This window comes from Oppia nitens, unplaced genomic scaffold (genome assembly GCF_028296485.1).
Source record: "Oppia nitens isolate AA-2021 unplaced genomic scaffold, nextdenovo-longstitch-racon4-pilon3 scaffold19_pilon_pilon_pilon, whole genome shotgun sequence".
In the NCBI taxonomy this organism is placed as follows: domain Eukaryota; kingdom Metazoa; phylum Arthropoda; class Arachnida; order Sarcoptiformes; family Oppiidae; genus Oppia; species Oppia nitens.
The window spans coordinates 124,549-149,585 of NW_026533198.1; the positions used below are offsets into that span (position 1 = coordinate 124,549).

A 25,037-nucleotide genomic window follows, 5' to 3' on the forward strand; every position below is an offset into this window, starting at 1 on the left:
TTATTATATAATTATTTGTCATTTTATTTGTTTGTTAAATTAAATTTTTAATTTACTAACTTAACAGTCAGTAGTTAACAAAATATAGTGCTGTTTTTGATTTGAGAAAAATTATTGTCAATTAAATTAATGTCAAGGTTTACTGAATTAGATCTAAAATGTTTTATTAAAACTCATGAGATTTTTGTATTTTTAAACAGTTTGTTTGAAATAAGTTGTTTCTAACAATTAATGCCAAATAACAGTATAATACTATATACTGTACTATAATATACTATATATATATATATATATATATTGTTTAATTATATAGAAAATAATGTTTTTCCTAATTGTTATTATTATTATTATCATATAATGTATTTATCTTTACAATTAAATGTAAAATAAAATTTTTCTATTTAAATAATGTTTTTAATTTAATTAAAATAAGACACTTTACCAAAATGTTTTTGTTATCACTTATTAAATGCTGAAAATCTGATTATTACATAGTTTTTATTATATAAATAATTTTTTTTGAATATTTTATTTTTGCTAAATTAAGCTATTATTGTGTATTATTATTATTATATATTGTATATTATACTTGAATTAAAGTTATATAATCTATGTCTATGTTGCGTTGAATATTAAATTAAACGCTCAGTTAAACACAATTAACCATTGAATGGGATGATAAGTATTCATATGAATAGCTAATATAAAATATTTTTAAACATATAAAAAAAGTAAAAATACAGTAAAGTATATATAACAATAAGAGATTATTATGTATTACAAAAATATAATTACTGTTTACATATATATACAAAAAATGTTTGCTTTATTTTAATTGAATTGCTTACATATAATGAACATTCATAAAGATATAGATATTTTGAAATATATTTTCTATTTTTTATACACATATATATATATGTTTTTTATTTATTATGTAAATAATTACAATATAAATTAATGTATACAAACAAAAATAAATAAAATAAAACACAAATTTTATGTTTATTTACACATGTTTTTGAATGTCTTCAATAAATAAAACCATATTTAAAATATACTGTACTATAAGAAAAGTTGATTTTTAAATATATTATTAAATAAATAAATAATATCAACAACAAAAAATTTTTAAATAAATCTATTATAGTATTAAACTAAATAATAAACTAAATGTTTAATATATATATATATATATAATAACTAAATAATCTAATGTTATTTTTTATTCATATTATAAATTATATAATAATACTATTGATTTATTTATAATTTTATAACAGAATATTCTTTAAAAAAATACTAAAGTATTGTATTAAAAAACATAAGTTGTAAGACATTTATCAAAAAAACAAAAAACAAACAAAAAATTTATTAACTATTTGTTTTAATTTAGTTATAATATAAGAAAATTGTATATAAATTTAATTTAATAATAATTTTTGTTTCTTAATTGTAATATTAAAAAAAAACAAATACTTAATAAACACACAAAAATTTAGTCAATACTTAATGTTTGCATTTAATTGCTAACAATATAGATGTCGACTGTATATACAACAATAATATTACATTACAGACATGCTATGCACGTTAATGTAGTCAACTAGTAGATAGAGGCGGAGCCAACTCATACGATAGTAACTCTATATACAATATACCGGTATATATATATATATATAAGTATAATATACGTAATCTATGTCATGCTATTGTGCGATACATATACAGTGTGTGATTGCAATACAATACTATCGATACCATCGATACAAACAACACAAACAAGTCTTTCCTTTTTCCGGTTGTTTTCAGTTAATGACAACACGTTTTGATTGTTTGTGTAATCAAATTGTGTGATAAAAAGTGTGGTCAACACTACAACACCAACCGATAACCAAATGGCCCGATACTCGACCGATCCCGAGAACCCGACCCGATCGTGCAAAGCGAAGGGCAGTAATCTGAGGGTACACTTCAAGAACACCCGCGAGACGGCTCAGGCCATCAAACGGATGCCACTGTTGAGAGCCCAACGATACCTGAAGAATGTTATCGCCAAGAAAGAGATCGTACCGTTTCGCCGATTCAATGGCGGTGTCGGCCGTAAGGCACAGATGAAAGCATTTTCGGGTACAACTCAGGGCCGATGGCCGGAAAAGTCGGCCGAATTTCTGTTGCAATTGTTGCGCAATGCCGAAAGTAATGCCGACTATAAGGGTCTGGAAGTGGATAAGCTGGTGATTGAGCACATCCAGGTTAATCGGGCACCGAAAATGCGTCGCCGAACCTATCGAGCCCACGGCCGTATCAATCCGTATATGAGCAGTCCGTGTCATATTGAGGTTATACTGTCGGAGAAGGAACAAGTGGTGGCCAAAGCCCCGGCCGACGATGCAGAGTCACCCAAGAAGAAGATGTCGAAGAAAAAGATGGCCCGACAGAAGCTCATGCAAAGAGAGTAATAATAAAAACGGATGAAATGATTATTATTTAGTAGACATTATTAATTGGTTGTCATTTAACTGATCCATACCTTAAAAATGTATTTTGAAAATGAAAAAGTTATGATTGAATTGATTGAATAAAAATTAATATGTTTTTCAATTTATATAAATTGTTTGTTTGTTTGTTTCAATGATAAAAATAATTAAATTTAAATGATATGTTTTTTTAATGACATTTTTATTATTATTTAATTTATTTATTTATGTTTTTTTCTGAAGTGAAATATTTAATAATAATATATAAATTAAAATAAATGATTGATTAAAAACAACAATTTAATCGGTCATAAAATTTTTAAATATATATATATTTATATGAATAGTTGTATAATTAAATTAGTGGTTAAACAAAAACAAACAAAAAATAATAATAATAATTTTAAACAAATTATGAGTTTTCTTCTTCATTTTTTTTTCTTAAAAAAATTAAATGTGAAAAACAAATATATCAATAGTTATGTGTGAAACAAATTAATTTATATTGGATTTTATTTTTTTTAATACAATCAGATTAGCCGCTTAAGTCATTGTCGTCGTATAAAATCTGATCGTATAGTTCGGCTTTGACCACTCGGCCGCCGAAAAAACGGCCATTCAATGCGTCCCGTCCTTTGACGGCTTCTGTTAGTAATAATAATAAATTAGTCGAATAGAGAATAGAGAATAATAATAATTATTCGGTAATTAGTTTAGACAACAACTACTACTAACCGGATTGTTGACTGAATTCGACAAATATTTTGACAATAATTTCGGCGTCTTCTTCTTCCGATTGTTTTTCCTGGTAAATGATAACCCGATTAACTGATCCAAATTTGCCGCACTCTTCAGTTACTTCCGATTCGAGTTCGTCGTCAATATCTTCAACGCCAACCATATTTCTCAGTACAATAACTCTTGACTTTTATTATTTTTTTTAAATAACGGGTAATTAAAAAATTAGTAAAAAATTATCGGTAATTAATTAGATTTTTTTTAAAAAAATACCTCATTCTTCCTCATGAGTTTATGCATCAACATTTGTCTAGCAGTTGTTCCCTTAATGACCATATTTTCTTGTTGTTGTAATGTTTGCGATTCATCGATATTACTGTTAGATTCGGACAGTTTAAGTTCAAGATCTTTAGCGGCCGCTATGGCCGCAGCTGTTTCTGCGGAAACGTTAGAACTAACGGCGCTGACTCCTCCCGCCATCGGTATTGTTGTTGTTGTTGTGGTTGTCGGTGCTGCTAATGATGTGTGAATCGTATCGTTGTTGTTGGCGTTGCTATTGTTGGTCGTCACGAGTGTAACGGGTGGTGTACTACTGAATTTGGAAGTTATTATCGGTAATGTCGGTGTTATCTCTGTATTATTATTGTTTGTTAGACTTAATGGTAGATTTGTAACTAATGCTGGCGACGGTATATGTTGGGAGTTGTTATTATTATTAGGCGTTACACCGGTTATAATGCCCGGTGCTGTGGACGCCAATACTGGATGACCGTTTGACGAGCCAATACTCAGTGCGACAGTGGATGCAGTAGTCAGTCCAACAGGAGTCGGCAGTGCAATTCCTGGCGGCGGAATTGCTGCACCCGTACCGTTAGTATTCGGTGCCAGACTGGCTACGGCGTCCATTGCCTGAATTTTTGCTGTAGCCGCTGCAGCGGCTACGGCAGCAGCCGTAGGCATAGCACTGGGCGGTGCAGCCCCGGGACCGTCGAAACAGTTGGGCGGTGTTATTGCTCGACCCACTCGCAAGTATTGGCCGCCTAAGTCAAAGAGATTCATCGACGTAATGGCGTCGATGGCCGCCTGATCTGTTTCGTACTCAATGAACGCGTGGCCCTTATGTTTGCCCGGATATGACGATTGGGCTAATTTGCAGGATTTAATTTTGCCGAACGCCTCGAACACCGATTGGATATCCGTTTCGGATAAGTCCTGATGAATGGACGCAATATAGATACGATTGTAGGACTTGGCCTCGTGCTGGAGCTGTTCGATAATCGGGGCCGCCTGAGGCATATTCGATGGTCGGCCAACTTTGATGTTACGGCCGCCAATAATTACACCGTTCATCTGGTCGAGTGCCAGCTGTGCGGCTTCGGGCAGATCGTACTCAACGAAAGCGAAACCTTTATGTTTTTGTGTAATCGGATCCCAAGACATATTGATCGACTTGATTGGTCCGAACGGTGTAAACGCCGTCCGAATTGTGTCCTCTTTCAGTTCGAAGCTAATACTGCCGACATATACCCGACACATCAGTACCAGTGCCTGATGTCTTTGCAATGATTTTTGTTGTTGTTGTTGATGAGCAATGGTCTGTTTGACCAGAACCGATCGTATCGATTGTTCCATGGCAAACTTTTTAGCTTTGTTAACCATTTCCAATTGATCGCTGGTCAACTTAACCAAACCGGCTTCGATAGCCGACGCCCGTAGAGCTCCCGGACCGGCTAACAGTTGGCCGGTTTGTTGTTGGGCAGCGGCTGCTGCGGCCGCTGCAGCAGCCGATGATAGATCGGCCAATTGAGAGCTACTGCCGCCGCCGCCACCGCTTCCTCCACTACCGCCACCCCCGCCGTCATCGTCGGTATTATTAAGCGAACAGTCAAATGATAGGCCATTCAGTGATACAGTCATTGCTTTTATAATAAATACATTAAATTATTATTTATTTATTATTTTTTATTATTATTTGTTATTTATTATTATCTATAAACAGATACTACTGTATAGTGTATTGTATTGTTTATTGTCTCTCTCTCTCTGTATTATTCCAGTCACGTGACACTACACTCGACAGTACTTTATTATTACCATAATATTAAATTCTAATACAGTATACACTGTTTATACGTACTATATGTAAGGCATAGAGTGTTTGCATTCCATTAGAAAGTAGGGGAAGAAACAAAATTTTCTTCCCAATTGATGGTTAAAATTCCCGGAATTTTTATTTGGAAAATATTAGAAATTATAGCATTATTTATAACTTATTAATGGAACATCAATAAATTGTATGAAATTATTATGTGAACTAAAATTTTTTTTTGAAAAAAATAAAGTTTCCGGGAATTAACTATTAATAGTATAAATAGATAGGAAAATATTGGGATTTTTTATTAGGAATATTATAACTGAAAAGAGTGAAAATATTAGTGAATTTTTTTTATGGTTACAGTAGTTAAATAACCGTATGGTTTGTGTGTTAATGAAATATATCAGACTTCCGATACATAGGCAGACACTCAAAAACAATTAGTTTTTTATTCTATTCCATTAATATTTATAATATATACTGTAGTTATATATATATACCCCTTAGCTATCACTTTCACTGCATATATTATAATCGCGGCTAAAGTTCACACACACACAGTGTGTATGTATGTGTGTGTGACTATGGATTTGAAGTATGAAATAAAACTTTTAATAATAATAATAATAAAGTAGTGATATTCAGATAAAACTTTTAGTTTGTTTGATAATTATTTTTGTATTAAAACTTTTTTTTAAAAAAGTTATTTATTAATAATAAACACAATTAATATAAACAAACAAAAAAGTTTATGCAAAATAAATGTATAATTGTTTTATTAGTGTCTAAAATTTTTTAATTTTTTAAAATTTATATTAATTTTTTTAAAACTTAATATGTATGGTATATCATAGATTATGTTACAATTTTTTTATTTAAAAATATTAACTTATTTTATTTTAAATTAATGTTTTAATTAAATTTTTTTATATTAAAAAAATAGATATCTATTAATCAATCAATAAATAAATCAATTTTTTAATGTCTATGAAAATGTATACTAAGGTATAAATATATTTTTTTTATTTAATAAAAATATAATTATCATTTACATTCATATAATTTTAAAACAATTAACCAATGTATTTATTTTTATAATATTTTAATTAATTGATAATAATGATTTTTTTTTAAAAATTTAAGTTATTAATAAGTTATTTTTTATTTATTTTTTTTAAAAAAACTAAATTTTTATGATTTTAACAATTTATAAAAATAATGGGCAAATAACATAACCCGACCTGTAGTTCCTTTACGCATTTCAGGCCATTCCCGCTATAAACACATACAAAAAATTTAAAAAATAATATAATCAATCAGTAATATAATTATGATATTGAATTTATTTTTTTAAAAAAAATAATTTTAAAAAGTTAATATTTATTTTTTTTAAAACATTACATTTTCGGGTACCGACTGTTGATCACTATCGGACAGCTTAAGCTTTTGTCGGGTTAGTCGGGCCATCAGGTGCTTCAACAATAGGTCGACCATCAGTGAACGATCATCACTATCACCGGGTGCTAAGCGGGCCATAAATCTCATAAGATATTCAACTGTAAATCGGATTGACTTTATTTTGTTATGAATGAAAGGGTGGTTTAAATAAATTAAATAAGATTTTAAATTATTATTTATTTTTGTTTGATATCATCTACCTGTTCCAGTTTGGTCAGTGCGTCCAATGGTTTCTCAGCTTTGAGTACCAAATAGCACAGACATGTCTTGTTGAGTACGGGTTCGGGTAACGAGTCGATGAATGACCAGAGAAGGGCCGCTAGTATATTGACGTTGGTTTCGGCGGAGACTTTGTCCCAACAGTTTGGCCGAGTATTCAACTCTTTCTATATATAAATAAAACAATAATTTTTTAAAAACACAAAAATTTCACATCAATTTTATATTACTATTAATAATTAAATTTATTTAATAATTATTTTGTGTGTCTGATTAGTTTTTAAAAAAATAATTGACAATTATAACTAAATTAATTTAAATACAGATAACTATTATATTTTATTTAATATTTATTTAGGCCTTAAAAACAAATTAAACCTAATTTCTACTGTAGTTAATAAATGTGTTAATTAATGTAAATTAGATATTAAAATATTATTATTATTATTATCATAAATATCATAATTGTTAGCAAACCTGATATAAAATTAATGCATTTTTCAATGGATTATCAAATGTCTTATAATCGGTGAGAAGTGCTTTGACCACTACATCGACATCTAATGTCTGGCAATCGTCGCCGTCGACATCGTTATCATCGCTGTCGCTGTCATTGCCGACAAAATTGTTGGCCGACATAAAACCCGAACTACACTTGGCATCCAACGACTGGTCATCATCACCATTGGCGACGGCGGCGGCGGTGACGGCCGCGACATTGATGTCCGCATCGCTATCATCGGAATCGCTAAACAGATCCCTTTCATCGTACAACTCTTCGTCATTGTCTTCATCATCATTATTGTAGTGATTTTGGTACTGATTTTTGTCAATCAAATTATGATTACTATTCAATAGTTTAAAAACTTTTTCTTCGTAAACCATTTGGTTTGAATCGATTTTGATGACACCGTAGGCCAGACTCTCGATCAGCGATGTTATACTTTCGGACATTGAACTATCAATTGGTTCATCGGTATCGCTGTTACTCATTGAACTACTGGTGCTGTTGTTGGCCGATGTGGAGGAATAGATAAACTTTTTCATCGGTGTTTCCAATCCGACAGCATTTATCTGATGCATCGGTGCACTGATCGACGACAGTATGTCCGGCTCGAGTGTTGCAAACGTTGGTCCAGATTTTGATCCATTAACCATTGCCGACGATTTTTTACCATTAGTTATGGCGGCGGCGGCGGCGGCGGTGGTGGTGGTGGTGGAGACCACTGCAACGGATTTGCGATCCGACGATACAGTTTTCCCACCATATCTTTCATCCAACAACAGACTGTCGACTTCGGTAATATCAGTTTGATCGGTATCCGGACTGGCGATACCCGATGTCATTGTTGCCGTATTGTTAGACTCGGGCCGCCACGGCCGACCCCGCGGCTGCTGCTGCTGGTGTTGATGTCGCCGTCTATCGTGTCTTATCTGTTGTTTTGATTGGACAGTATTGGCAAAGAAGTGATTGCAAAAGCTTTCGGTTTTGTCCAATTGATAGCTAATGCCAACAACATTGGTGTCCACTTTGCCGACAACACCGGGAGAGTAAGCTCTGTGTCTTCCGCATAGTTTCAATAGTCTTTCGCATACCATATATATTAACTAAATATATATATATAATGTTTTTTTTAAATAATTTTTTTATTTTTTAAATTAAATCTATTTTATATTGCCATTAAATTTAGTTAATTTGTATATTAAATATTCAAATATAATATTAGAAATTTACTAATGTATTAATAGATATTAAATAATTATATAAACCAATATAATCTTTTAAATTATTATTTATTTAATTTTAAATTTGTTTTATTGTTTATCCAAAAAAAATATCATTGATTGCAAAACTTTTTTATATTATTTGTAAATATAATTATTTTAATCCTTCAATCAAATGCCGATTTTTAAAAATGTCAAAAAAAATATTGTATATATCATATCATATACAGTATAAGCGCTTAACTTAATTATTGAGATTTAAGTAATAAAGTAATAAGAGATTTATAAGTCTAAACTTTTATATGAAAATAATATAAAGTTACATAAATTAATATATTAAATGAATATCTATTTACTACTACTATAGTATTAATTGTTATATAAAAATATCGGATATTTAATACATCAAATACAACGACATGTTTGAATAGTCAATAATATTATTATTATTAATAATAATAGTAAATCTTAATAGCGGTACAATTGATATAATTAATTATTAATTATTAAATATATTCAATGTCAGTGTCAATAGTAAAACCGTATTAAACAAAAAAAATTTTATATTGTAGTACTTTATTATACTATAAAGTGATTTTTGTTAAATATTTTTATTGATGAACGTATAGATCAAACAGTGCCGCAAAACAGTGTGATGTCGGTATAAATCAATGTAAAAACCATAATAGACTACTATTAATGTAACGGTATGTTAGTAGTAGTAAAGGGCAATTCAAATGGGGAGGGGTGTGGGTGGGGGTAAATATATTTCGCAATCAATTTCCTGTTGTGTTTTATTTTTACTAAATATACACAAAATTTTCAATTATTATTATTATTGTTTCAATAGATCAATCATTTATGAGTCGCTTATTTATTGAGAGATTTTTTTTTGATATTTTGTTATTGAAATTATCAATATATAAAAAGTTTTCTTTAAAAAAAAGTTTCATATCCTTCGAGTCTATGTATCGGTAACTTAAAGTTTGCTTAAGATTTTTAATTTTTTTTAAATTGTTTTAATTATTTATATTAATATAAAAGTTTAGTGATTATTAGTAGTACCTATTTTTAAATATCTTATTATTATTTTTTGGATTAAATTGTCTTAAAAATTATTGAAAAATGATTAACAATAATAATAATAAGCCATCAAATGCTAATATTTTAAGCAATTATTTTGGCATTAATTCATGTAATTTGTAGTTATTTTGTTTGTTTGTTTGTCCTTAAAAAAGCTAAAAAATTTATAATAATTTTTTTTCAATCTTATATTTTTTTATCTTTAAAAAACCAATTAATAGTCTATAAAAATTGGAGCGGATTTGAAAACAGTGGTCTCGATCTAATGGTCCGAAATAAAGGTAGTCATCATCATCAACATCAACGGCCAGTGATGGCCAACAACGAGTTGTCCTATCTATCGGCTATGCCATCAATACGTTTGTCGAATCAGTTCTGGAGAAAGTCGTCAACTGATTCGATTGGCGACGACTCGGAGGACTCCGGATCGGACATTAAGTCACTGATTGACGAAAGCTTCGGCAACAACAAGATTTACGGCTTTTCCGATAGCGACGACAACTCAACAGATTTGATGAACAAAACCAATATATTGTCAAAAGTAATGACACGTCCGATCAAAAAGAGTAGTACAACTGCCCGATCACTTCGCGGACGTACACAGTGGCCGCTCAAAGATGCTGTCCATCAGTCATCATCGTTGTTGTCGTCGTCGGAACTACTGGTCGTTCGACACCATATTGACAAAGTCAGGCCATTGTTGCCGAAGTTAACGGCGGCGGCAACAACAACGCCGTCGTCGATGCGACACAAACTGTGCGCCTTTTGTATGAAAAACAAGGAAACAGCCGATGTCTATACCAGTCATAATTTGCGTGAATGCGGTCAAGTGGTCTGCCCTATACTGATCAGCTACAGGTGCGATGTTTGCGGTAATAAGGGCGGAAAAAATCCTCACACCCGACGCTACTGTCCTCTGTACAAGAAAGCTGTCGAGGATGGCTATGTCATGGCTTGAATCAATCCAATCAATGGATGGCTACTAATGATTATCAGTTTATTATGACTAAACTATATATATATATATATAGTTATATATAACTAAACTTTCATTTAAAATACAGTATATATTCACACATTTGATATCAATTTTAAAATAATATTTTAAGTTTTTTTTGTTTTAATTTTTGAATCAATTGGAAAGTTTGTAATTTTTGTTTTTAATATATTATTTTATCATAATTTTTTTTTGTATTGATATATTATAACATTATTATTAATTGATAATCAATTAGACTAATAATATATTACTACTATATCATAAGTTTTAATATATTATAGATAATATATATTTTTGTATTCATATATATATATATATATATCTATAAATAATTAATTTTGTTTATCGCATGTTGTTATAGTTGATTGAAAATTGTGTTTGTATTACACCAAAAAAGTTTAACCAATTATCATATATAATATGTCTTTTATGTTTTAAATGCTATTTTAATTAATAATTTTTAAAATATAATAATAATAGACACATACTTTTGGTATATATTTTAAATGTCTTAATTCATATCCATGTAATAGTAATCTCTGTTTGTGAATAATTTCTGATAAATTCAATCCAATTTGTCGATCAATTCTGTAAATTAAAAAAAAATTATTATTAATAAAAATATATTCATTAATAATATTAATCATAAATTGTTGTAAAGTTAATGATGTATTTTTTTTTGATAAAAATAATTATTTTAACATTAATAAGAAAAAAATACTATAAATTGCTTACATGTGCTGATAGACGACAAACAGGGGAACGACATATTGCGAGAATTGGATAACACATAGTATCTGTCCTCTGGTTTGTATTGAATTTGGTCTATAATTTACAATAACAAAAAAATGATATATATTTTTTGTTAATTATTTTTTTAGATATTTTTTTCTATAACCTCTTTGATCTGACATGTTTGATAGCATCGTATGGTTTGCACCGGAGTGTAAACACCAAATACGAGGCTATGAGGACACCGGTACGGCCGAGACCCGCGTGACAATGGATGGCTGTCTATAAAAATTATAAGTAATTATAGTATATATAATAATTTAATTTCATATACCTTTCCCTCGGACAGTGCAAATGTTAGCACTTTAACCATATCTAATAGGACATCATTGGACACAATTGAATAGTCTTTCCATTGAAAATTGTAAAAATAAACTGCAATTTATATAAAATAAAATAATTAAAATATGTAATAATAAGTACAGAATATCAAATAATTAGTCATTTAATTTTATTTTTTAAAACTAAGTTTAGTATAACTCTGTATTATCTAAAATCTGTATGAATTGTATATTGATTTTTTTAAAAACATTATATAACTATACTATTAACTACTGTGTATGTAAATATTATAGTAATAAAAATGATAATTATTTTCAATTGATTAATTCCCATTTGAGAATTTAGATATACAATAGTAATAAAAATAACATATACTAAAAACTGTATGTTATTAACGATAATACCGATTGATTTTTAAATACTATAATTATAATATTACATTTTGGGTTTTATTTAATTGTATTTATTTAATGGTAATTATCATTCATTAGTAACAATGATACACTTGAGGCCAGCCATTATTAAATATAAAACTTTATTTAATAGTGTCTGTATGTATTATATACACCTAAAAAATTATCATTAATATATTAATATAACATATACAGTATATAAATTTATATACCATATATATATATCATAATATTTTAACCAAACTTCAAACAATATAATAATATTTATTATTAAAAGTTTTTAATTAATTAAAAACTACTTCAAAAAAAAATTTGTTAGTGCATTGATTATATGCTAATATTTACCATTAATTTATAGCTATTGTGTTAATATATAACTTGTAATACTGTATATACAGTAATATGCAATTTTATAAATTTTCTCTCTCTCTCTAAAAATAATATAAATATAATGTTTTTTAATTGTAATTTTCTATATAAAAAATTGTAAAATTAAAAAATTATTTATTAAATTGTATCCAGCTAAAAAATTACCTTTATTATCCATAAAAGTAGCCGGATCATAGGAGAAACCACTTTTATTTAATCCGATACCACACGATGAATGTTCACCAGGTTCTTGTAAATTGATTATTGATTTTATTTTATGTCTATTAACAAAACAAACAAACAAAATATAGTTACAATTTTTTTTTAAAAGTAATTAATTATAATTAATATAATATTGTTTTTCGTTTCAAAATTACTTGTGAAAGTATTTAATTAAATCATATTTTTCGATAACATCAGTGTTAGGTCTGGCCATTGCTAGTATATCATCGGTAATCCTATAATTTAAAAAAAATAAATAATACAAAGTTTTTATTGCAAAAAAATATATACATTTCTATTCTATAGTATTATTATTATACTGTATATATATAGTATATAATAATTAATTTTATTTATTTTTTTTAATTTATATATACAAATACAAACCAATGTGAATAAACTCCTGGTATGGCTTTTTGTTGATCAGTCCAATGGTTAGACAATTCATATTTGCATTTTTTTCCGCCGCAAAACATATTACATAAAAGTTGTTGATTTGTCGACTTTCTGATACTTTCACTAAGTTTTGTATAACTATTATATAGATATGGATATATATATAAAAATATTATTAATTTTTTTATTTTTTAGGTTAGGTTTTTTATTTTAAAATTATAAAGATAATAGTCATAGAAAGTAATAATTTTTTTTAAATCTAAATTATTAATTAAAATTTTGATTTTAATTAAATTTAAAGCTATAGTTTTTAAATTATCTATAAATATTCATTTATTTATTTTGCTTAAATATTTATTTATTTATTGCTTAAATATTTATTTAATTAATTAAATTATTTTTAGCTACTTAATTGTTTATTTTAATTTTTAATTAAATGTTATTTTTAGATAATTATAATATTATTAATAATATAAATAAACAAGTATTCAAATATTCTCTAATAATAAATTTTAATTATTATTGTTGTTATAATATTAATTAAAAAATTGTAATAATGATATCATTATCGATAATAAAAAAATTATAAATATCATTAAACAAAAAAAATAATTATTTATTAGTTTTAATTAATTCTAAATGTGTGAAATATTAAAGAAAATTAATATTTTTAGAAAATATTATAATAAATAAAAAATATGTGAACTTAAATTATGGGACAAATTGCAAACTAGTAATGATTATAAAATCAATATTAGTATTTAGCAATCAATAAATATAAACTTATAGTACAGTATATAATCTAAATGTATATTTTTTATTATCATAAATTTATATAAAAATATATATATTTAAATAATAATTCAATATCATTATCACCAAAAAAAATAAAATAAAAATTCATGTAAATATTAATACAAAATTACAAACATTTATTATACAATGTGAATAAATTTAATTTTAATTTTTTATATATATATATTATTTTCTAAATATCTATATATTAATATACTCTATATATATTTATACATATCAAGTTTATTGAACTTTTTAATTAAAAAAATACAATTAATATAGTAATTTATTTATAAAATATCTATTATTTTTTATAAAATATCTATTATTTTTTATAAAATATCTATTATTTTTTATAAAATATCTATTATTTTTTATATTAATTATTTAGTTCATAATAGAACTATTTATACCACAAATAAATTAAATTTAGAAAACTATTATAATATCCACCAAAATAATAAATGTTAATAACTAAACAAAATAGTTTACTTACAGTACTATACAGTATATATATTATAGTTTAATATTGTCTTAATATTTAAATATTATTTATCAAACACCATAACCATACCATAAATATACACTTTTTTTTAAAATAATAGTTATTAATATACTATATAAATATATATTTTTTTGTTATACAAAATCAAACTAAACTATAATTTTTACTATTCAGAGACACACAAAAAATTGTATTGTGGTTAACAACTCAACAATGTTTTGTCAAAATAAAAATGTTTGTTTTAATTAAAACAGTTTGCATTAATTATTAATTAAATACCCAGTATTAGAAACCTTGACTTAATTTTTTACTGAAATAAATTTTGATATGAAGTAAAACTTTTAACAATTTTGTATTTATTTATTTTTATTATTTTTTTTTTGTATAAATGTCATGTCTACCAAATAAACTAGTGATTAATTATTTAGTATTTTAAATATATATATAAAGTATATATATATTTAATATGAAAATGTTTTTAGTAAATAACAAATTTCTAAAATATTTTACTAGAGATATATTACTAGTGTTGGCACAAAAAATAGAGAAATTTCTAGAAAACTTCTAAAAGAATATTCTGCCTATAGGAGCACCATGGTTAATTTAGTTTAATCTCAATTTTTTGTGTTATATTGGAAAAAAGTATATTAAAATTATTAAATAATAACCAAATATTATTATTATTAATATTTTAATTAACATTCAAAATAACAAAATTATCGAATTACTAAAAAATAACAAATTTTTTTTAATAATAACTAAATATAATAAAATTATTTTATTAATTTCTAAATATAAAGATAGATTAGTATAGTATATAACTTATATACATAAGAAAAATATATAATAATATATTATTTATCAAATAATACAGTATTACAATAAATTGAAATTTTTATAGAAATTTATTTATTTATTTTTTGAGAAACTCTAGAAATTTTCTTATGGAAATTTATTTAGAAATTTTCTATTTGCCGATCTCTATATACAATATTACTGATTATAATACTGTACTATAAATTTCCGGCTATCATGATATCACGCAAACAATTATAAATATTTAATAATAATAAGTATAATAAAAATAATACAAAATATAATAATTGTTTGTGTTTAGTAATAATTAAACTAATTTTAATTACAATTTTATACATAATTTATAATAATTATTATTATTTCTAATAATTATCACTTACTTTGATGTCGGCATTAGTTCCCTGTCATTCAATTTGGTGGCCAATGCGGGCCGTAATGTCGTTATATTATAATCCATGGCCACTACTTTTGTCATTATTATTATTATTAATTGGAAATATATATTCAATAAATTATTTATTAAAATTAAAAAACAAACAAACAATACAAATACTTTAAGATGATATGATTATTATTTTTTTAAAAAAAATTAATAGTATTGTAGATATGTATTATAATATAATATTTTATTTTTCTAAAAACTAATATACAAAAAAATATATTCTGTATATATATATAAAGTAATAATGAAAGTAATGAACCTTTCAATTATTAAATAATGAAAAAATATAATATTATCATATATTAAATATATATAAGCTCATGGTTTTAATAACACAACACAAAATACTCGTATTGAATACATAATAATAATAATAATAAACATTTGCTAACAAATCTATAAAATTATATAATACTATAATAGTATATATATATATTATATACTGTATAAAACAATGTGTATGTTTTGGCTATGAATTAGCGACATATATAGTCTGCAATATAATTATAATACAAAATTCCTATAGAATAACACTACAGAATATATTCCTCAATAACTTCATTGAATCAATTGTCTGATATTGAAAACTTTTTTTTATATATATTTCAAATTATTGTTACTCTCAAAGCTTAGGTATGTTTTTGTTGTAATATATATACCATAATAAATGAATCACCAAAAAAAATTAACATACAGGTGTACTATATATTATATACATTTTGATTTAACATATATATATACTGTATAGAGTAATAATTATTTTTTATTAATATTTCATTACTACTATTATTATTATTAATAATATTATAATATTATTGTACTGCATATGAGTAGTATATTTGCATATATTTTAGTCATATATTTTTCATATCACATATACGACTACTTTTATATTGTAGTCAATGGCAACATATTTGTTGATTTTTTAAATAGTAATTTTTTGTTTGTTGTACATTCATAGCATGTGTTTAATGTTATTACAGAATATTCTGTGACTGTATTCATGTATTTATAATATTTGAATATTACATACAATACAAACACAACACTCCATATATATACTGCACATACATAAGCTTATCCCACACACAAGTGTCAGAGTAAATGAATTATTAATGTATTTAACAATATTTTATCAAAAAAATATTTTATTTTATTTTTTGCATTATTATAAATACAAGTACTGTACACACAAAAAAAACTATCAAGGTGAATAGTAATAAATATTAAATTAGATTTATTAGATTTATATACTTTAAATATACTAAAAATAATTTGATTTATTATCAAAACAATTAATTTAATAGTTTATATTTTACAATAATTACTTCATATAACTATTTTTTAAAATATATATATATAATTATAATAATGAATTATTATGATATAAATATTAAACATTATATAAATGTCTATATGATTGATAATAGCTATGATATTAATATCTATAAAAAAAATTTAAAAATAATATAAATTAATAGCCTAATACAATTTTATTTTATTTCTACAAATATAAATAAATAAAAAATAAATTTTACGGTTAGTAAAAAAAAGTGGTTAAAACTAAAATTATTGTGTTTTGAATGTATATTTCATACAAATATTTTTTAATCGATATAAATTATTTTCGTATAATTGATATAATATTATAATTATAATAAAAATATTACACTAATAAAATATACTAAACAGTATAGATTTTATATAAATATTGGTATTTTTTTAAATTTAATATATATAATTATAAGTAAAATAAAATACATAACTTTAGGTATAAGTAAAATATTTTTATTGATAATGTATTTGTTATTTAACATAAAACATAATAATAATAATAAATTTAAGGCTAAATAATAATAATATAGTATAACATTAAAAATTATTATTACCAGTATATATTTATATATGAAAAAATAATCACAAATTTTATTTTAATAAATAAAAAATTATTTTATTCTATATAAATGTAATATAAATTTTATTTAAAAAAAACATTATTATTTCATTTATTAAAAAAATATATAACTAAACTATTTTATATTAACTAATTTATAATATTATCGGTACTAATATAATGATTATTATAAAAAAATTATTTACTGCACTTTTTCATCTATACTAATCATTTAATACTAGTCCATCACTTAATTGATATTTTATAAAAAAAAAACACAAACAAAAAATTTCTGTATATAAAACAAATTACAAACTATTCATGTATATGATATACAGACTAAAAAACTATAAAATATATCTATAATAAAAAAATATTATTAAAAATCATTTTTTTTAAAACATAAATCAATTCTGATCCGAGAAAACACCACTTTTTGTCTTCCGATTATCGACGGGTGAAAACATTAGCAAATCATTAGCCGGTGAACAACCACTACTCGGAGGAATGTAACGACAAGTACTGATGTCCAGCACCTGAAATGAGTAGTCATTGATAAACGATGGCCTCAAACGATAGACAGGACTACTACTACTACTACTACTACTGTCATCGACTTGACTGACGGCCGCATTCTTCTGGTCTTCGCTCATATTATCGCCAATAATATCCGGTATTAATCCCAACGATTCTTTAGGTCGACGTTTCGGTTCAAATCGTAGATTCAGTTGCGACAGATCGACAATTCTCGACCGAAACCAGTTACGTCTTTCCTGAATCTCCGGTTTGGCCAACAAAGCCGCCCGTCGTTTAACTGTTAAACCATTCAACTGATCAAACATTGATTTTATCTGATTAGTCGATCCATTCAATTGTTGACTATAGTTGTCAGCTTTGCGACGAAATTTATCGGAAAGTCTTAAAAATTCGTCCAAATTTTCGTTTGAAACTAATATTCAAATTAAATTTTTTTTTTAAATTTTTATAATTATGATATAATCATAAAAAACAAAATAATATACCATTTACTAGACATGACTTATCATTGTTGGCAATACATATCAATTCATTAGCTGTCGTCTCAAATGATGATTTAGTAAACAATTGATTCAAATTAATTGATAACATTTTTTGGCCAAAAATATCGGTTTTCACTTCAAACGCTTTCACATAGTTTTCCCAATTTTTATTAAACAATTCATTCATCGACAGTAATCTTGTGGTCAATGAGTCGACTTCGTGTTTGTATTGTAAGAGTTGTTGACTACAAAACTGGTCAACAATTTGATTGTCATTTAATTCATATCGTTTGCTAATACTATCTATTAGTTCTGTCTTCTGTTGTTGTAAATAATTTAACTCTTGTTTTGTTTTATTATAATTATCGACAAAATACCGCATCTTTTCCATACAATCGGCGGTATCTACTCTGATATCTTCTCTGACAGCATAATACTCGTCCATCAGTTGATTGACATCATTGACAGCAAAATCTTTTTTCGGTATAAACTTGTTGTTGATGTCGGACTCTTCACTATTCATACGTTGGATCTGTTTGGCGATACAATAGTTGGAGAAATCAAGATAAAGATGACAGAGAGTGGTCTCGGGTGTAAAGTGTTGGAAATATACGGCAACCACTTTGGGAAAGTGATAATCTGTTTCCTGTGGGGGAAAAATCAAAAAACAATTTATTAATAACAAACTAATTGATGGATCCATTCATCAAACAAACAAACCTTTAAAGCAATCTCTTGTAACCATTTATAGGTCACTTGTCTGAACTCTCCTTCTTGTTTGCGATCAAACACTGGAAAACAACCCATAAATCGTTTGCGACATTCTTCCGGATTCAACGTCTGAAACAAGTGATAGGTAATCAATTGAAACGATTTTGGTGTCAACTTCTTGAACGTGTTGCTGAAGACGACATCAAACAAACAAAAAATCAATAATAAATTCAGATAAAAAATATATATATAAAGACATCAAAACAAAATACTCATTGATCTCAACTGTGGTCTCTTTGTGCCGGCGAATAAACTCCGGAGTGGACAACAATTTCAAATTGTCGGCCACTTGTCGGCACATTGAATCAAACAAACTGGCCATTGATGTTGTGTCCACCATCGGGTTATTACGGGTTTAGTAGATTGTCACCGAACTAATTCAAATTCAATTAATAATGTTTGTAAATGTTTTTTTAGGAAATATATATATATACAGTAAATATCAATATAAAAACTAACATTAATATGTACTTTAAATAATGACTTAATAAAAATGTGTTTTTAATGATACGGAATATTCTGTAACTGAATTCATGTATTTCTAATATTGAATACAAATTGTATAAAATTTATGCATAAAAAAATAACCTCTAATATCACATTATAATTACTCATAAATAAAATAAATAACTTTAGTTTTAATAAATAATTTTTTTTATTGATAATGTATTTGTTATTTACCATAAAACATAATACTGTAATATAATTAATAATAATATAGCATAACATTAAAAATTATTATTACCAGTATATATGTATTAAAAAAAACAATTACTAATTTCACTTTAATCACCAAATTATGATAGATATATATATATATATAATATAAATTACAAATCACTAGATATTCAAGCATTTCACACACAAACTAAAAAATTACTCAACAAAATAAAATTGAAGTAAAAGTTATATATATAGTGATAAAATAGTGTTTAAATCAATCAATCAAATAGTAGAAATATAATTTAAAATTTTTTTTATAAGATTTATATTTATCACTAAAAAATAATGTGAAAATAAAACTTATATATATAAAAAAAATCAATTGAAAACGTTTTTTGTCTTCCGATTCTCGACGGGCGAAAACAGTCGCGAATCATCCGGTGAACCACTACTCGGTGCGATGTAATGACAAGTACTGATGTCCATCACCTGAAATGAGTAGTCATTGATAAACGATGGCCTCAAACGATAGACAGGACTGTCATCTTCTTGGTTGTTGTTGGCATTCTTCTGGTCTTCGCTCATATTATCGCCGATAATATCCGGTATCAAACCAAGCGATTCTTTAGGTCGACGTTTCGGTTCAAATCGTAGATTCAGTTGCGACAGATCGACAATTCTCGACCGAAACCAGTTACGTCTTTCCTGAATCTCCGGTTTGGCCAACAAAGCCGCCCGACGTTCAACTGTTAAGCCATTCAACTGATCAAACATTGATTTTATCTGTTTTGTCGATCCATTCAATTGTTGACTATAGTTGTCAACTTTGCGACGAAATTCATCCGAAAGTCTTAAAAATTGATGAATATCTTCGTTTGAAACTAAAATTCATATTTGAATTTTAAAAAAAATACAAACAAAACAAGTTTACAATTATGATAATCGTAACACAAAACAAAAATAATGATTATTAATATTATTATTATTAAAAAATAATATACCATTTACTAGACATGACTTATCATTGTTGGCAATACATATCAACTCATCAGCTGTCGTAACGAATGATGATTTAGTAAACAATTGATTCAAATTAATTGAAATAATTTTTTCGCCAAAAACATTAGTTTTCAATTCAAACGCTTTCATATAGTTTTCCCAATTTTTATTAACCAATTCATTGATCGACAGTAATCTTGTGATCAATGAGTCGACTTCGTGTTTGAATTGCAATAGTCGTTGACTGCAAAACTGGTCAACAATTTGATTGTCATTTAAATCATATCGTTTGCTAATACTATCTAATAGTTTAGTTTTCTGTTGTTGTAAACAATTTAACTCTTGTTTTGTTTTATTATAATTATCGACAAAATACCGCATCTTTTCAATACAATCGGCGGTATTTACTCTGATATCGTCTCTGACCACATAATACTCGTCCATCAGTTGATTGATATCATTGACAGCAAAATCTTTTTTCGGTATAAACTTGTTGTTGTTGTTGTGTTGATCATCGCCAGCTGTGGTCATACGTTGGATCTGTTTGGCGATACAATAGTTGGAAAAATCAAGATAAAGATGACAGAGAGTGGACTCGGGTGTAAAGTGTTGGAAATATATGGGAACAACTCTTGGAAAGTGATAATCTGTTTCCTGTGGGGAAAAAACAATTCATTAATAACAAACCAATTGATGGATCCATTCATCAAACAAACAAAACAAAACAAACCTTTAATGCAATCTCTTGTAACCATTTATTGGTCACTTGTCTGAACTCTCCTTCTTGTTTGCGATCGAGTACTGGAAAACAACCCAAAAATCTTTTGCGACATTCTTCCGGATTCAACGTCTGAAACAAGTGATAGGTAATCAATTGAAACGATTTTGGTGTCAACTTCTTGAATGTGTTGCTGAAGACGACATCAAACACACAAACAAACAAACAAACAAAATCAGATAAAAACATATAAAGACATTAAAAACAAAACAAATCAAAAATACTCATTGATCTCAACAGTGGTCTCTTTGTGGCGGCGAATAAACTCCGGAGTGGACAACAGTTTCAAATTGTTGGCCACTTGTCGGCGCATTGTTTCAAACATTGAGGCCATTGATGTTGTGTCCATTACACGGATTACACTTCGGGTTTTGATTGATTGATTGGCCACTAATTGATTGGAAAATTAATTATTATTTTTTGTTAAAATGATAGTTAAATGTGTTATTAAAACAACAAACAAATTGTGTCACAAAATACTTTTGGTTTTTGACAAACAAAATATCATTAAAAACATTTGGCGCTAAAAATATTTTTTTTATATAATAATTATTATTATTATTTCAACATATAATACGTATAATTAAATACTATATAATACTAATAATAGTTTAGTTATTATGTTATAAAAATATTTATTTATTTTATTTTTTTCAATATTTAGTTAATTGATTGTAACAATAGTGAACAAACAAAAAATAAATAAATATTTAATATAAAACTAATGTTAATAATATTTGAAATATTTTTCTTATTATAATTTTTATGTATTATATACTAAATAATTATTTTAAAAAAAAGTTTTTTTTTCAATTTGTTGTCGTAATTGACTTACACTTGAAATAATTGCATAATAAATATATTTATATATAAATCTATGTTTTTTTATTATTATTTTGTACTTTAAATATACACTGTTTTATACGTACTGTAATATACAGTATAATAATATAATAAAAACAATTTAATAATACTGTAATCATATATAATATATATATAAATAAATAGTAAACTAAACACTAAGTCACGGGTTATTATCATATTATTTACAGTAAGTTATTGTCTATTAATTAATTAATTAATTAGTTATTAGTTTATATTATTGTTAATTAATTGTTAAGACAGTTAAGGACTCAGGAAAAACTTGAAGACATATATTAAAATATCACCAAACAATTGATCCCTAAAAAAATTGATAGTTATTGTTGTCGACGATCGTCAAGACTGGTAATATCGGGTCTGTAACTGTCGTCATAACCAACTGTTACCAAATGGCCGGTTACGACAAATCTATTTTTGTATCGTTGCCGCTGACCATCGAGGAAGAGCTGACGTAAGTGTTGATATCAATTGGTGATCACTTTTTTAATGATAAATATAACAATTGATCTCTGATTTTCACACCACACAACCAGATGCGCCATTTGTCTGAATATATTACGCGATCCGATGACCACACCGTGTTGTCGGCACTCGTACTGTCGCCAATGTATACTAAGATCGTTGGAAATGTCGTCCAATCCGCGGACGTGTCCGAATGATCGGCAAAAATTGTTATCCAAAGATCTGATTGTTGCGTCCCGTGTTATAACCAATATACTCGATAAGCAAGAAGTTTACTGTGATTTCAAATCGATTGGTTGTCCACAGACTGTCCAATTGGCACAACTGGCCAAACATGTGATAGAGTGTTCATTTGATCCAAACAAAGTGCCCCACAAGTGTACACAATTGTTGGCAAATGTTAGCAATAGTGTCGATAAACTTAAGGATAAAATCAGACGCCAAGAGTACGAACATCTAAGAAAACAGGTTAAGGCCTGTCAACATCAGGTGAAACTGATGGCCGCTCAGGGATTGAAACAATTAGTTTATGTCGATCCAGACAGTGATGTATGAATCAATTGTTTGTCTAATTTGTATTAACAGGTTTTTATCTCTCTCTCTCTCTCTCTCTCTCTCTCTCTCTCTTTAAAGGTTTTCAAAAAGAAAGTACTGGAATCGGCTAAGACTAATGTCGAAAACTGTGTCGAAATTGAATGCAATGCCGAAAAAGGTATTAAGAAAAATGTGATCAAAAAGTGTAAGGAAGCCATCCGTCAGAGCAATGATTATAACCAAATCGGACAGTATTTGGTCGACTGTCTGAACACTGGTGACTACGGTTGGAGTATTTATGTTGCGCCGAAACAGTCGTCAGCGTTTCATGCGGTAACTAATTTTGTCGATAAAATTAGCTTACATTTTGGCGATCTGGCCGTACTAGTGGTCAGCCATCAGATTGCCGATTATGATGAAGACGACGACGATGATGATGGCGATGAAGACTTTGGCCTCAATCACTACTATGATTATTCGGATCCGTTAGAAGATGATGATGACGATGACGACGACGATGATGATGATGATGACGGTGTGGATGCATATGTGGGCGGATATTGACAGTTACTTAAAGGTCTCTAAAAAAAAAAATTTTTTAATTGTTTGTATCAATAATATCAATAATAATAGTAAATATTTATCAAATTTATAATCAAATAATTATCAACAAAAAAAAAAGAAAAGTTTTTGTATTATACAGTATAACAACAAAATCTTATGAAAGTCTATATTTAAAAATAAATAATATTACATTTTTTTGCATAATATAAATATATATATTTATAATATTTAAAAATATTTGCCGGTATTTTTTTTACAAATTATAATGTTTAATATTATTATTACCGGTATATTTAAAAAAAAAAAATAATTGCCAAATTTTTATAAATCCGATTACCTAATAAATAAATATTTTATCACTAAATTTTATCGATATATTATTATAATTATTTAACATTACGGTACACTTGAAAATGCAATACTAAATACAATCGTAAATTATGAAAAAATATATTGAAATAATATATATATATAATTGATATAATAATAATATATATTTACCGGTAATATAAAAAAAATAAAGTATCAAATAAATAATCCGATTGTTTAAAATAATTAAAAACTTTTTTTTTATTCAATTAATTTTATATTAAAATTGTGACCAAAAACTTTCATTTTTTTTTTATAAGCAAATTGAGAGA

The 25,037-nt window shown here is 26.4% G+C and overlaps 6 protein-coding genes across 8 annotated transcripts; 2 read left to right on the forward strand and 4 right to left on the reverse strand.

The window, feature by feature from the left end:
- The first annotated feature begins 1,755 nt into the window (after positions 1-1,755).
- LOC128966218 (60S ribosomal protein L17-like) lies at positions 1,756-2,599 on the forward strand. The gene has a single exon (XM_054313059.1). It carries the CDS (start codon positions 1,899-1,901, stop codon positions 2,460-2,462), a length of 564 nt encoding a protein of 187 aa, XP_054169034.1. The 5' UTR covers positions 1,756-1,898; the 3' UTR covers positions 2,463-2,599.
- A 368-nt stretch (positions 2,600-2,967) lies between these two features.
- LOC128966220 (poly(U)-binding-splicing factor half pint-like) lies at positions 2,968-5,280 on the reverse strand. 2 transcript variants are annotated; one of them, XM_054313062.1, is made up of 4 exons: positions 5,225-5,280; positions 3,492-5,137; positions 3,216-3,405; positions 2,968-3,125 (listed from the first exon to the last, which is right to left on the reverse strand). In XM_054313062.1, the coding sequence occupies exons 2-4, from the start codon at positions 5,133-5,135 to the stop codon at positions 3,016-3,018; spliced, it is 1,944 nt and encodes a 647-aa protein (XP_054169037.1). In that variant the 5' UTR covers positions 5,136-5,137; positions 5,225-5,280; the 3' UTR covers positions 2,968-3,015. The 2 variants fall into 2 exon arrangements, with proteins under 2 accessions (XP_054169037.1, XP_054169036.1); XM_054313061.1 differs by lacking the exon at positions 5,225-5,280 and having other exon boundaries at positions 3,492-5,150.
- Positions 5,281-6,702: 1,422 nt separating this feature from the next.
- On the reverse strand, positions 6,703-15,797 carry LOC128966108 (protein tyrosine phosphatase domain-containing protein 1-like). Its single transcript, XM_054312921.1, has 11 exons — positions 15,769-15,797; positions 13,264-13,410; positions 13,032-13,112; positions 12,820-12,935; positions 11,865-11,965; positions 11,697-11,812; positions 11,534-11,623; positions 11,287-11,386; positions 7,468-8,598; positions 6,972-7,157; positions 6,703-6,885 (listed from the first exon to the last, which is right to left on the reverse strand). Exons 1-11 carry the CDS (start codon positions 15,780-15,782, stop codon positions 6,703-6,705), a joined length of 2,265 nt encoding a protein of 754 aa, XP_054168896.1. The 5' UTR covers positions 15,783-15,797.
- A 2,274-nt stretch (positions 15,798-18,071) lies between these two features.
- LOC128966034 (uncharacterized) lies at positions 18,072-19,989 on the reverse strand. Its single transcript, XM_054312836.1, has 4 exons — positions 19,727-19,989; positions 19,464-19,644; positions 18,747-19,389; positions 18,072-18,673 (listed from the first exon to the last, which is right to left on the reverse strand). Exons 1-4 carry the CDS (start codon positions 19,852-19,854, stop codon positions 18,132-18,134), a joined length of 1,494 nt encoding a protein of 497 aa, XP_054168811.1. The 5' UTR covers positions 19,855-19,989; the 3' UTR covers positions 18,072-18,131.
- A 566-nt stretch (positions 19,990-20,555) lies between these two features.
- LOC128966109 (uncharacterized) lies at positions 20,556-22,486 on the reverse strand. The gene is made up of 4 exons (XM_054312922.1): positions 22,179-22,486; positions 21,907-22,087; positions 21,179-21,830; positions 20,556-21,058 (listed from the first exon to the last, which is right to left on the reverse strand). Exons 1-4 carry the CDS (start codon positions 22,301-22,303, stop codon positions 20,556-20,558), a joined length of 1,461 nt encoding a protein of 486 aa, XP_054168897.1. The 5' UTR covers positions 22,304-22,486.
- A 470-nt stretch (positions 22,487-22,956) lies between these two features.
- Positions 22,957-24,540, forward strand: LOC128966035 (E3 ubiquitin-protein ligase NRDP1-like). Of its 2 annotated transcripts, none has more exons than XM_054312837.1 (4): positions 22,957-23,005; positions 23,076-23,287; positions 23,370-23,847; positions 23,932-24,540. In XM_054312837.1, the coding sequence occupies exons 2-4, from the start codon at positions 23,226-23,228 to the stop codon at positions 24,394-24,396; spliced, it is 1,005 nt and encodes a 334-aa protein (XP_054168812.1). In that variant the 5' UTR covers positions 22,957-23,005; positions 23,076-23,225; the 3' UTR covers positions 24,397-24,540. The 2 variants fall into 2 exon arrangements, with proteins under 2 accessions (XP_054168812.1, XP_054168813.1); XM_054312838.1 differs by having other exon boundaries at positions 23,080-23,287.
- Positions 24,541-25,037: the final 497 nt, after the last annotated feature.

What these genes read in the sequence shown, in the direction of transcription:
- LOC128966218 (XM_054313059.1), top strand. Translation starts at nt 1,899, where the DNA reads ATGGCCCGATACTCGACCGATCCCGAGAACCCGACCCGATCGTGCAAA.
- LOC128966220 (XM_054313062.1), bottom strand. Translation starts at nt 5,135, where the DNA reads ATGACTGTATCACTGAATGGCCTATCATTTGACTGTTCGCTTAATAAT. An exon ending in AACTCATGAGGAAGAATGAG is followed by an intron (nt 3,406 to 3,491) that starts GTATTTTTTTAA and finishes AAATAATAAAAG; the next exon opens with TCAAGAGTTATTGTACTGAG. An exon ending in CGAATTCAGTCAACAATCCG is followed by an intron (nt 3,126 to 3,215) that starts GTTAGTAGTAGT and finishes TATTACTAACAG; the next exon opens with AAGCCGTCAAAGGACGGGAC.
- LOC128966108 (XM_054312921.1), bottom strand. An exon ending in CCAGGAGTTTATTCACATTG is followed by an intron (nt 13,113 to 13,263) that starts GTTTGTATTTGT and finishes TTTAAATTATAG; the next exon opens with GATTACCGATGATATACTAG. An exon ending in TTGCACTGTCCGAGGGAAAG is followed by an intron (nt 11,813 to 11,864) that starts GTATATGAAATT and finishes TAATTTTTATAG; the next exon opens with ACAGCCATCCATTGTCACGC.
- LOC128966034 (XM_054312836.1), bottom strand. Translation starts at nt 19,854, where the DNA reads ATGGTGGACACAACATCAATGGCCAGTTTGTTTGATTCAATGTGCCGA. An exon ending in ACCACAGTTGAGATCAATGA is followed by an intron (nt 19,645 to 19,726) that starts GTATTTTGTTTT and finishes TGTCGTCTTCAG; the next exon opens with CAACACGTTCAAGAAGTTGA. An exon ending in TACAAGAGATTGCTTTAAAG is followed by an intron (nt 19,390 to 19,463) that starts GTTTGTTTGTTT and finishes TTTCCCCCACAG; the next exon opens with GAAACAGATTATCACTTTCC.
- LOC128966109 (XM_054312922.1), bottom strand. Translation starts at nt 22,303, where the DNA reads ATGGACACAACATCAATGGCCTCAATGTTTGAAACAATGCGCCGACAA. An exon ending in TACAAGAGATTGCATTAAAG is followed by an intron (nt 21,831 to 21,906) that starts GTTTGTTTTGTT and finishes TTTTCCCCACAG; the next exon opens with GAAACAGATTATCACTTTCC. An exon ending in TAAGTCATGTCTAGTAAATG is followed by an intron (nt 21,059 to 21,178) that starts GTATATTATTTT and finishes TATGAATTTTAG; the next exon opens with TTTCAAACGAAGATATTCAT.
- LOC128966035 (XM_054312837.1), top strand. Translation starts at nt 23,226, where the DNA reads ATGGCCGGTTACGACAAATCTATTTTTGTATCGTTGCCGCTGACCATC. An exon ending in ACCATCGAGGAAGAGCTGAC is followed by an intron (nt 23,288 to 23,369) that starts GTAAGTGTTGAT and finishes CCACACAACCAG; the next exon opens with ATGCGCCATTTGTCTGAATA. An exon ending in ATGTCGATCCAGACAGTGAT is followed by an intron (nt 23,848 to 23,931) that starts GTATGAATCAAT and finishes CTCTCTTTAAAG; the next exon opens with GTTTTCAAAAAGAAAGTACT.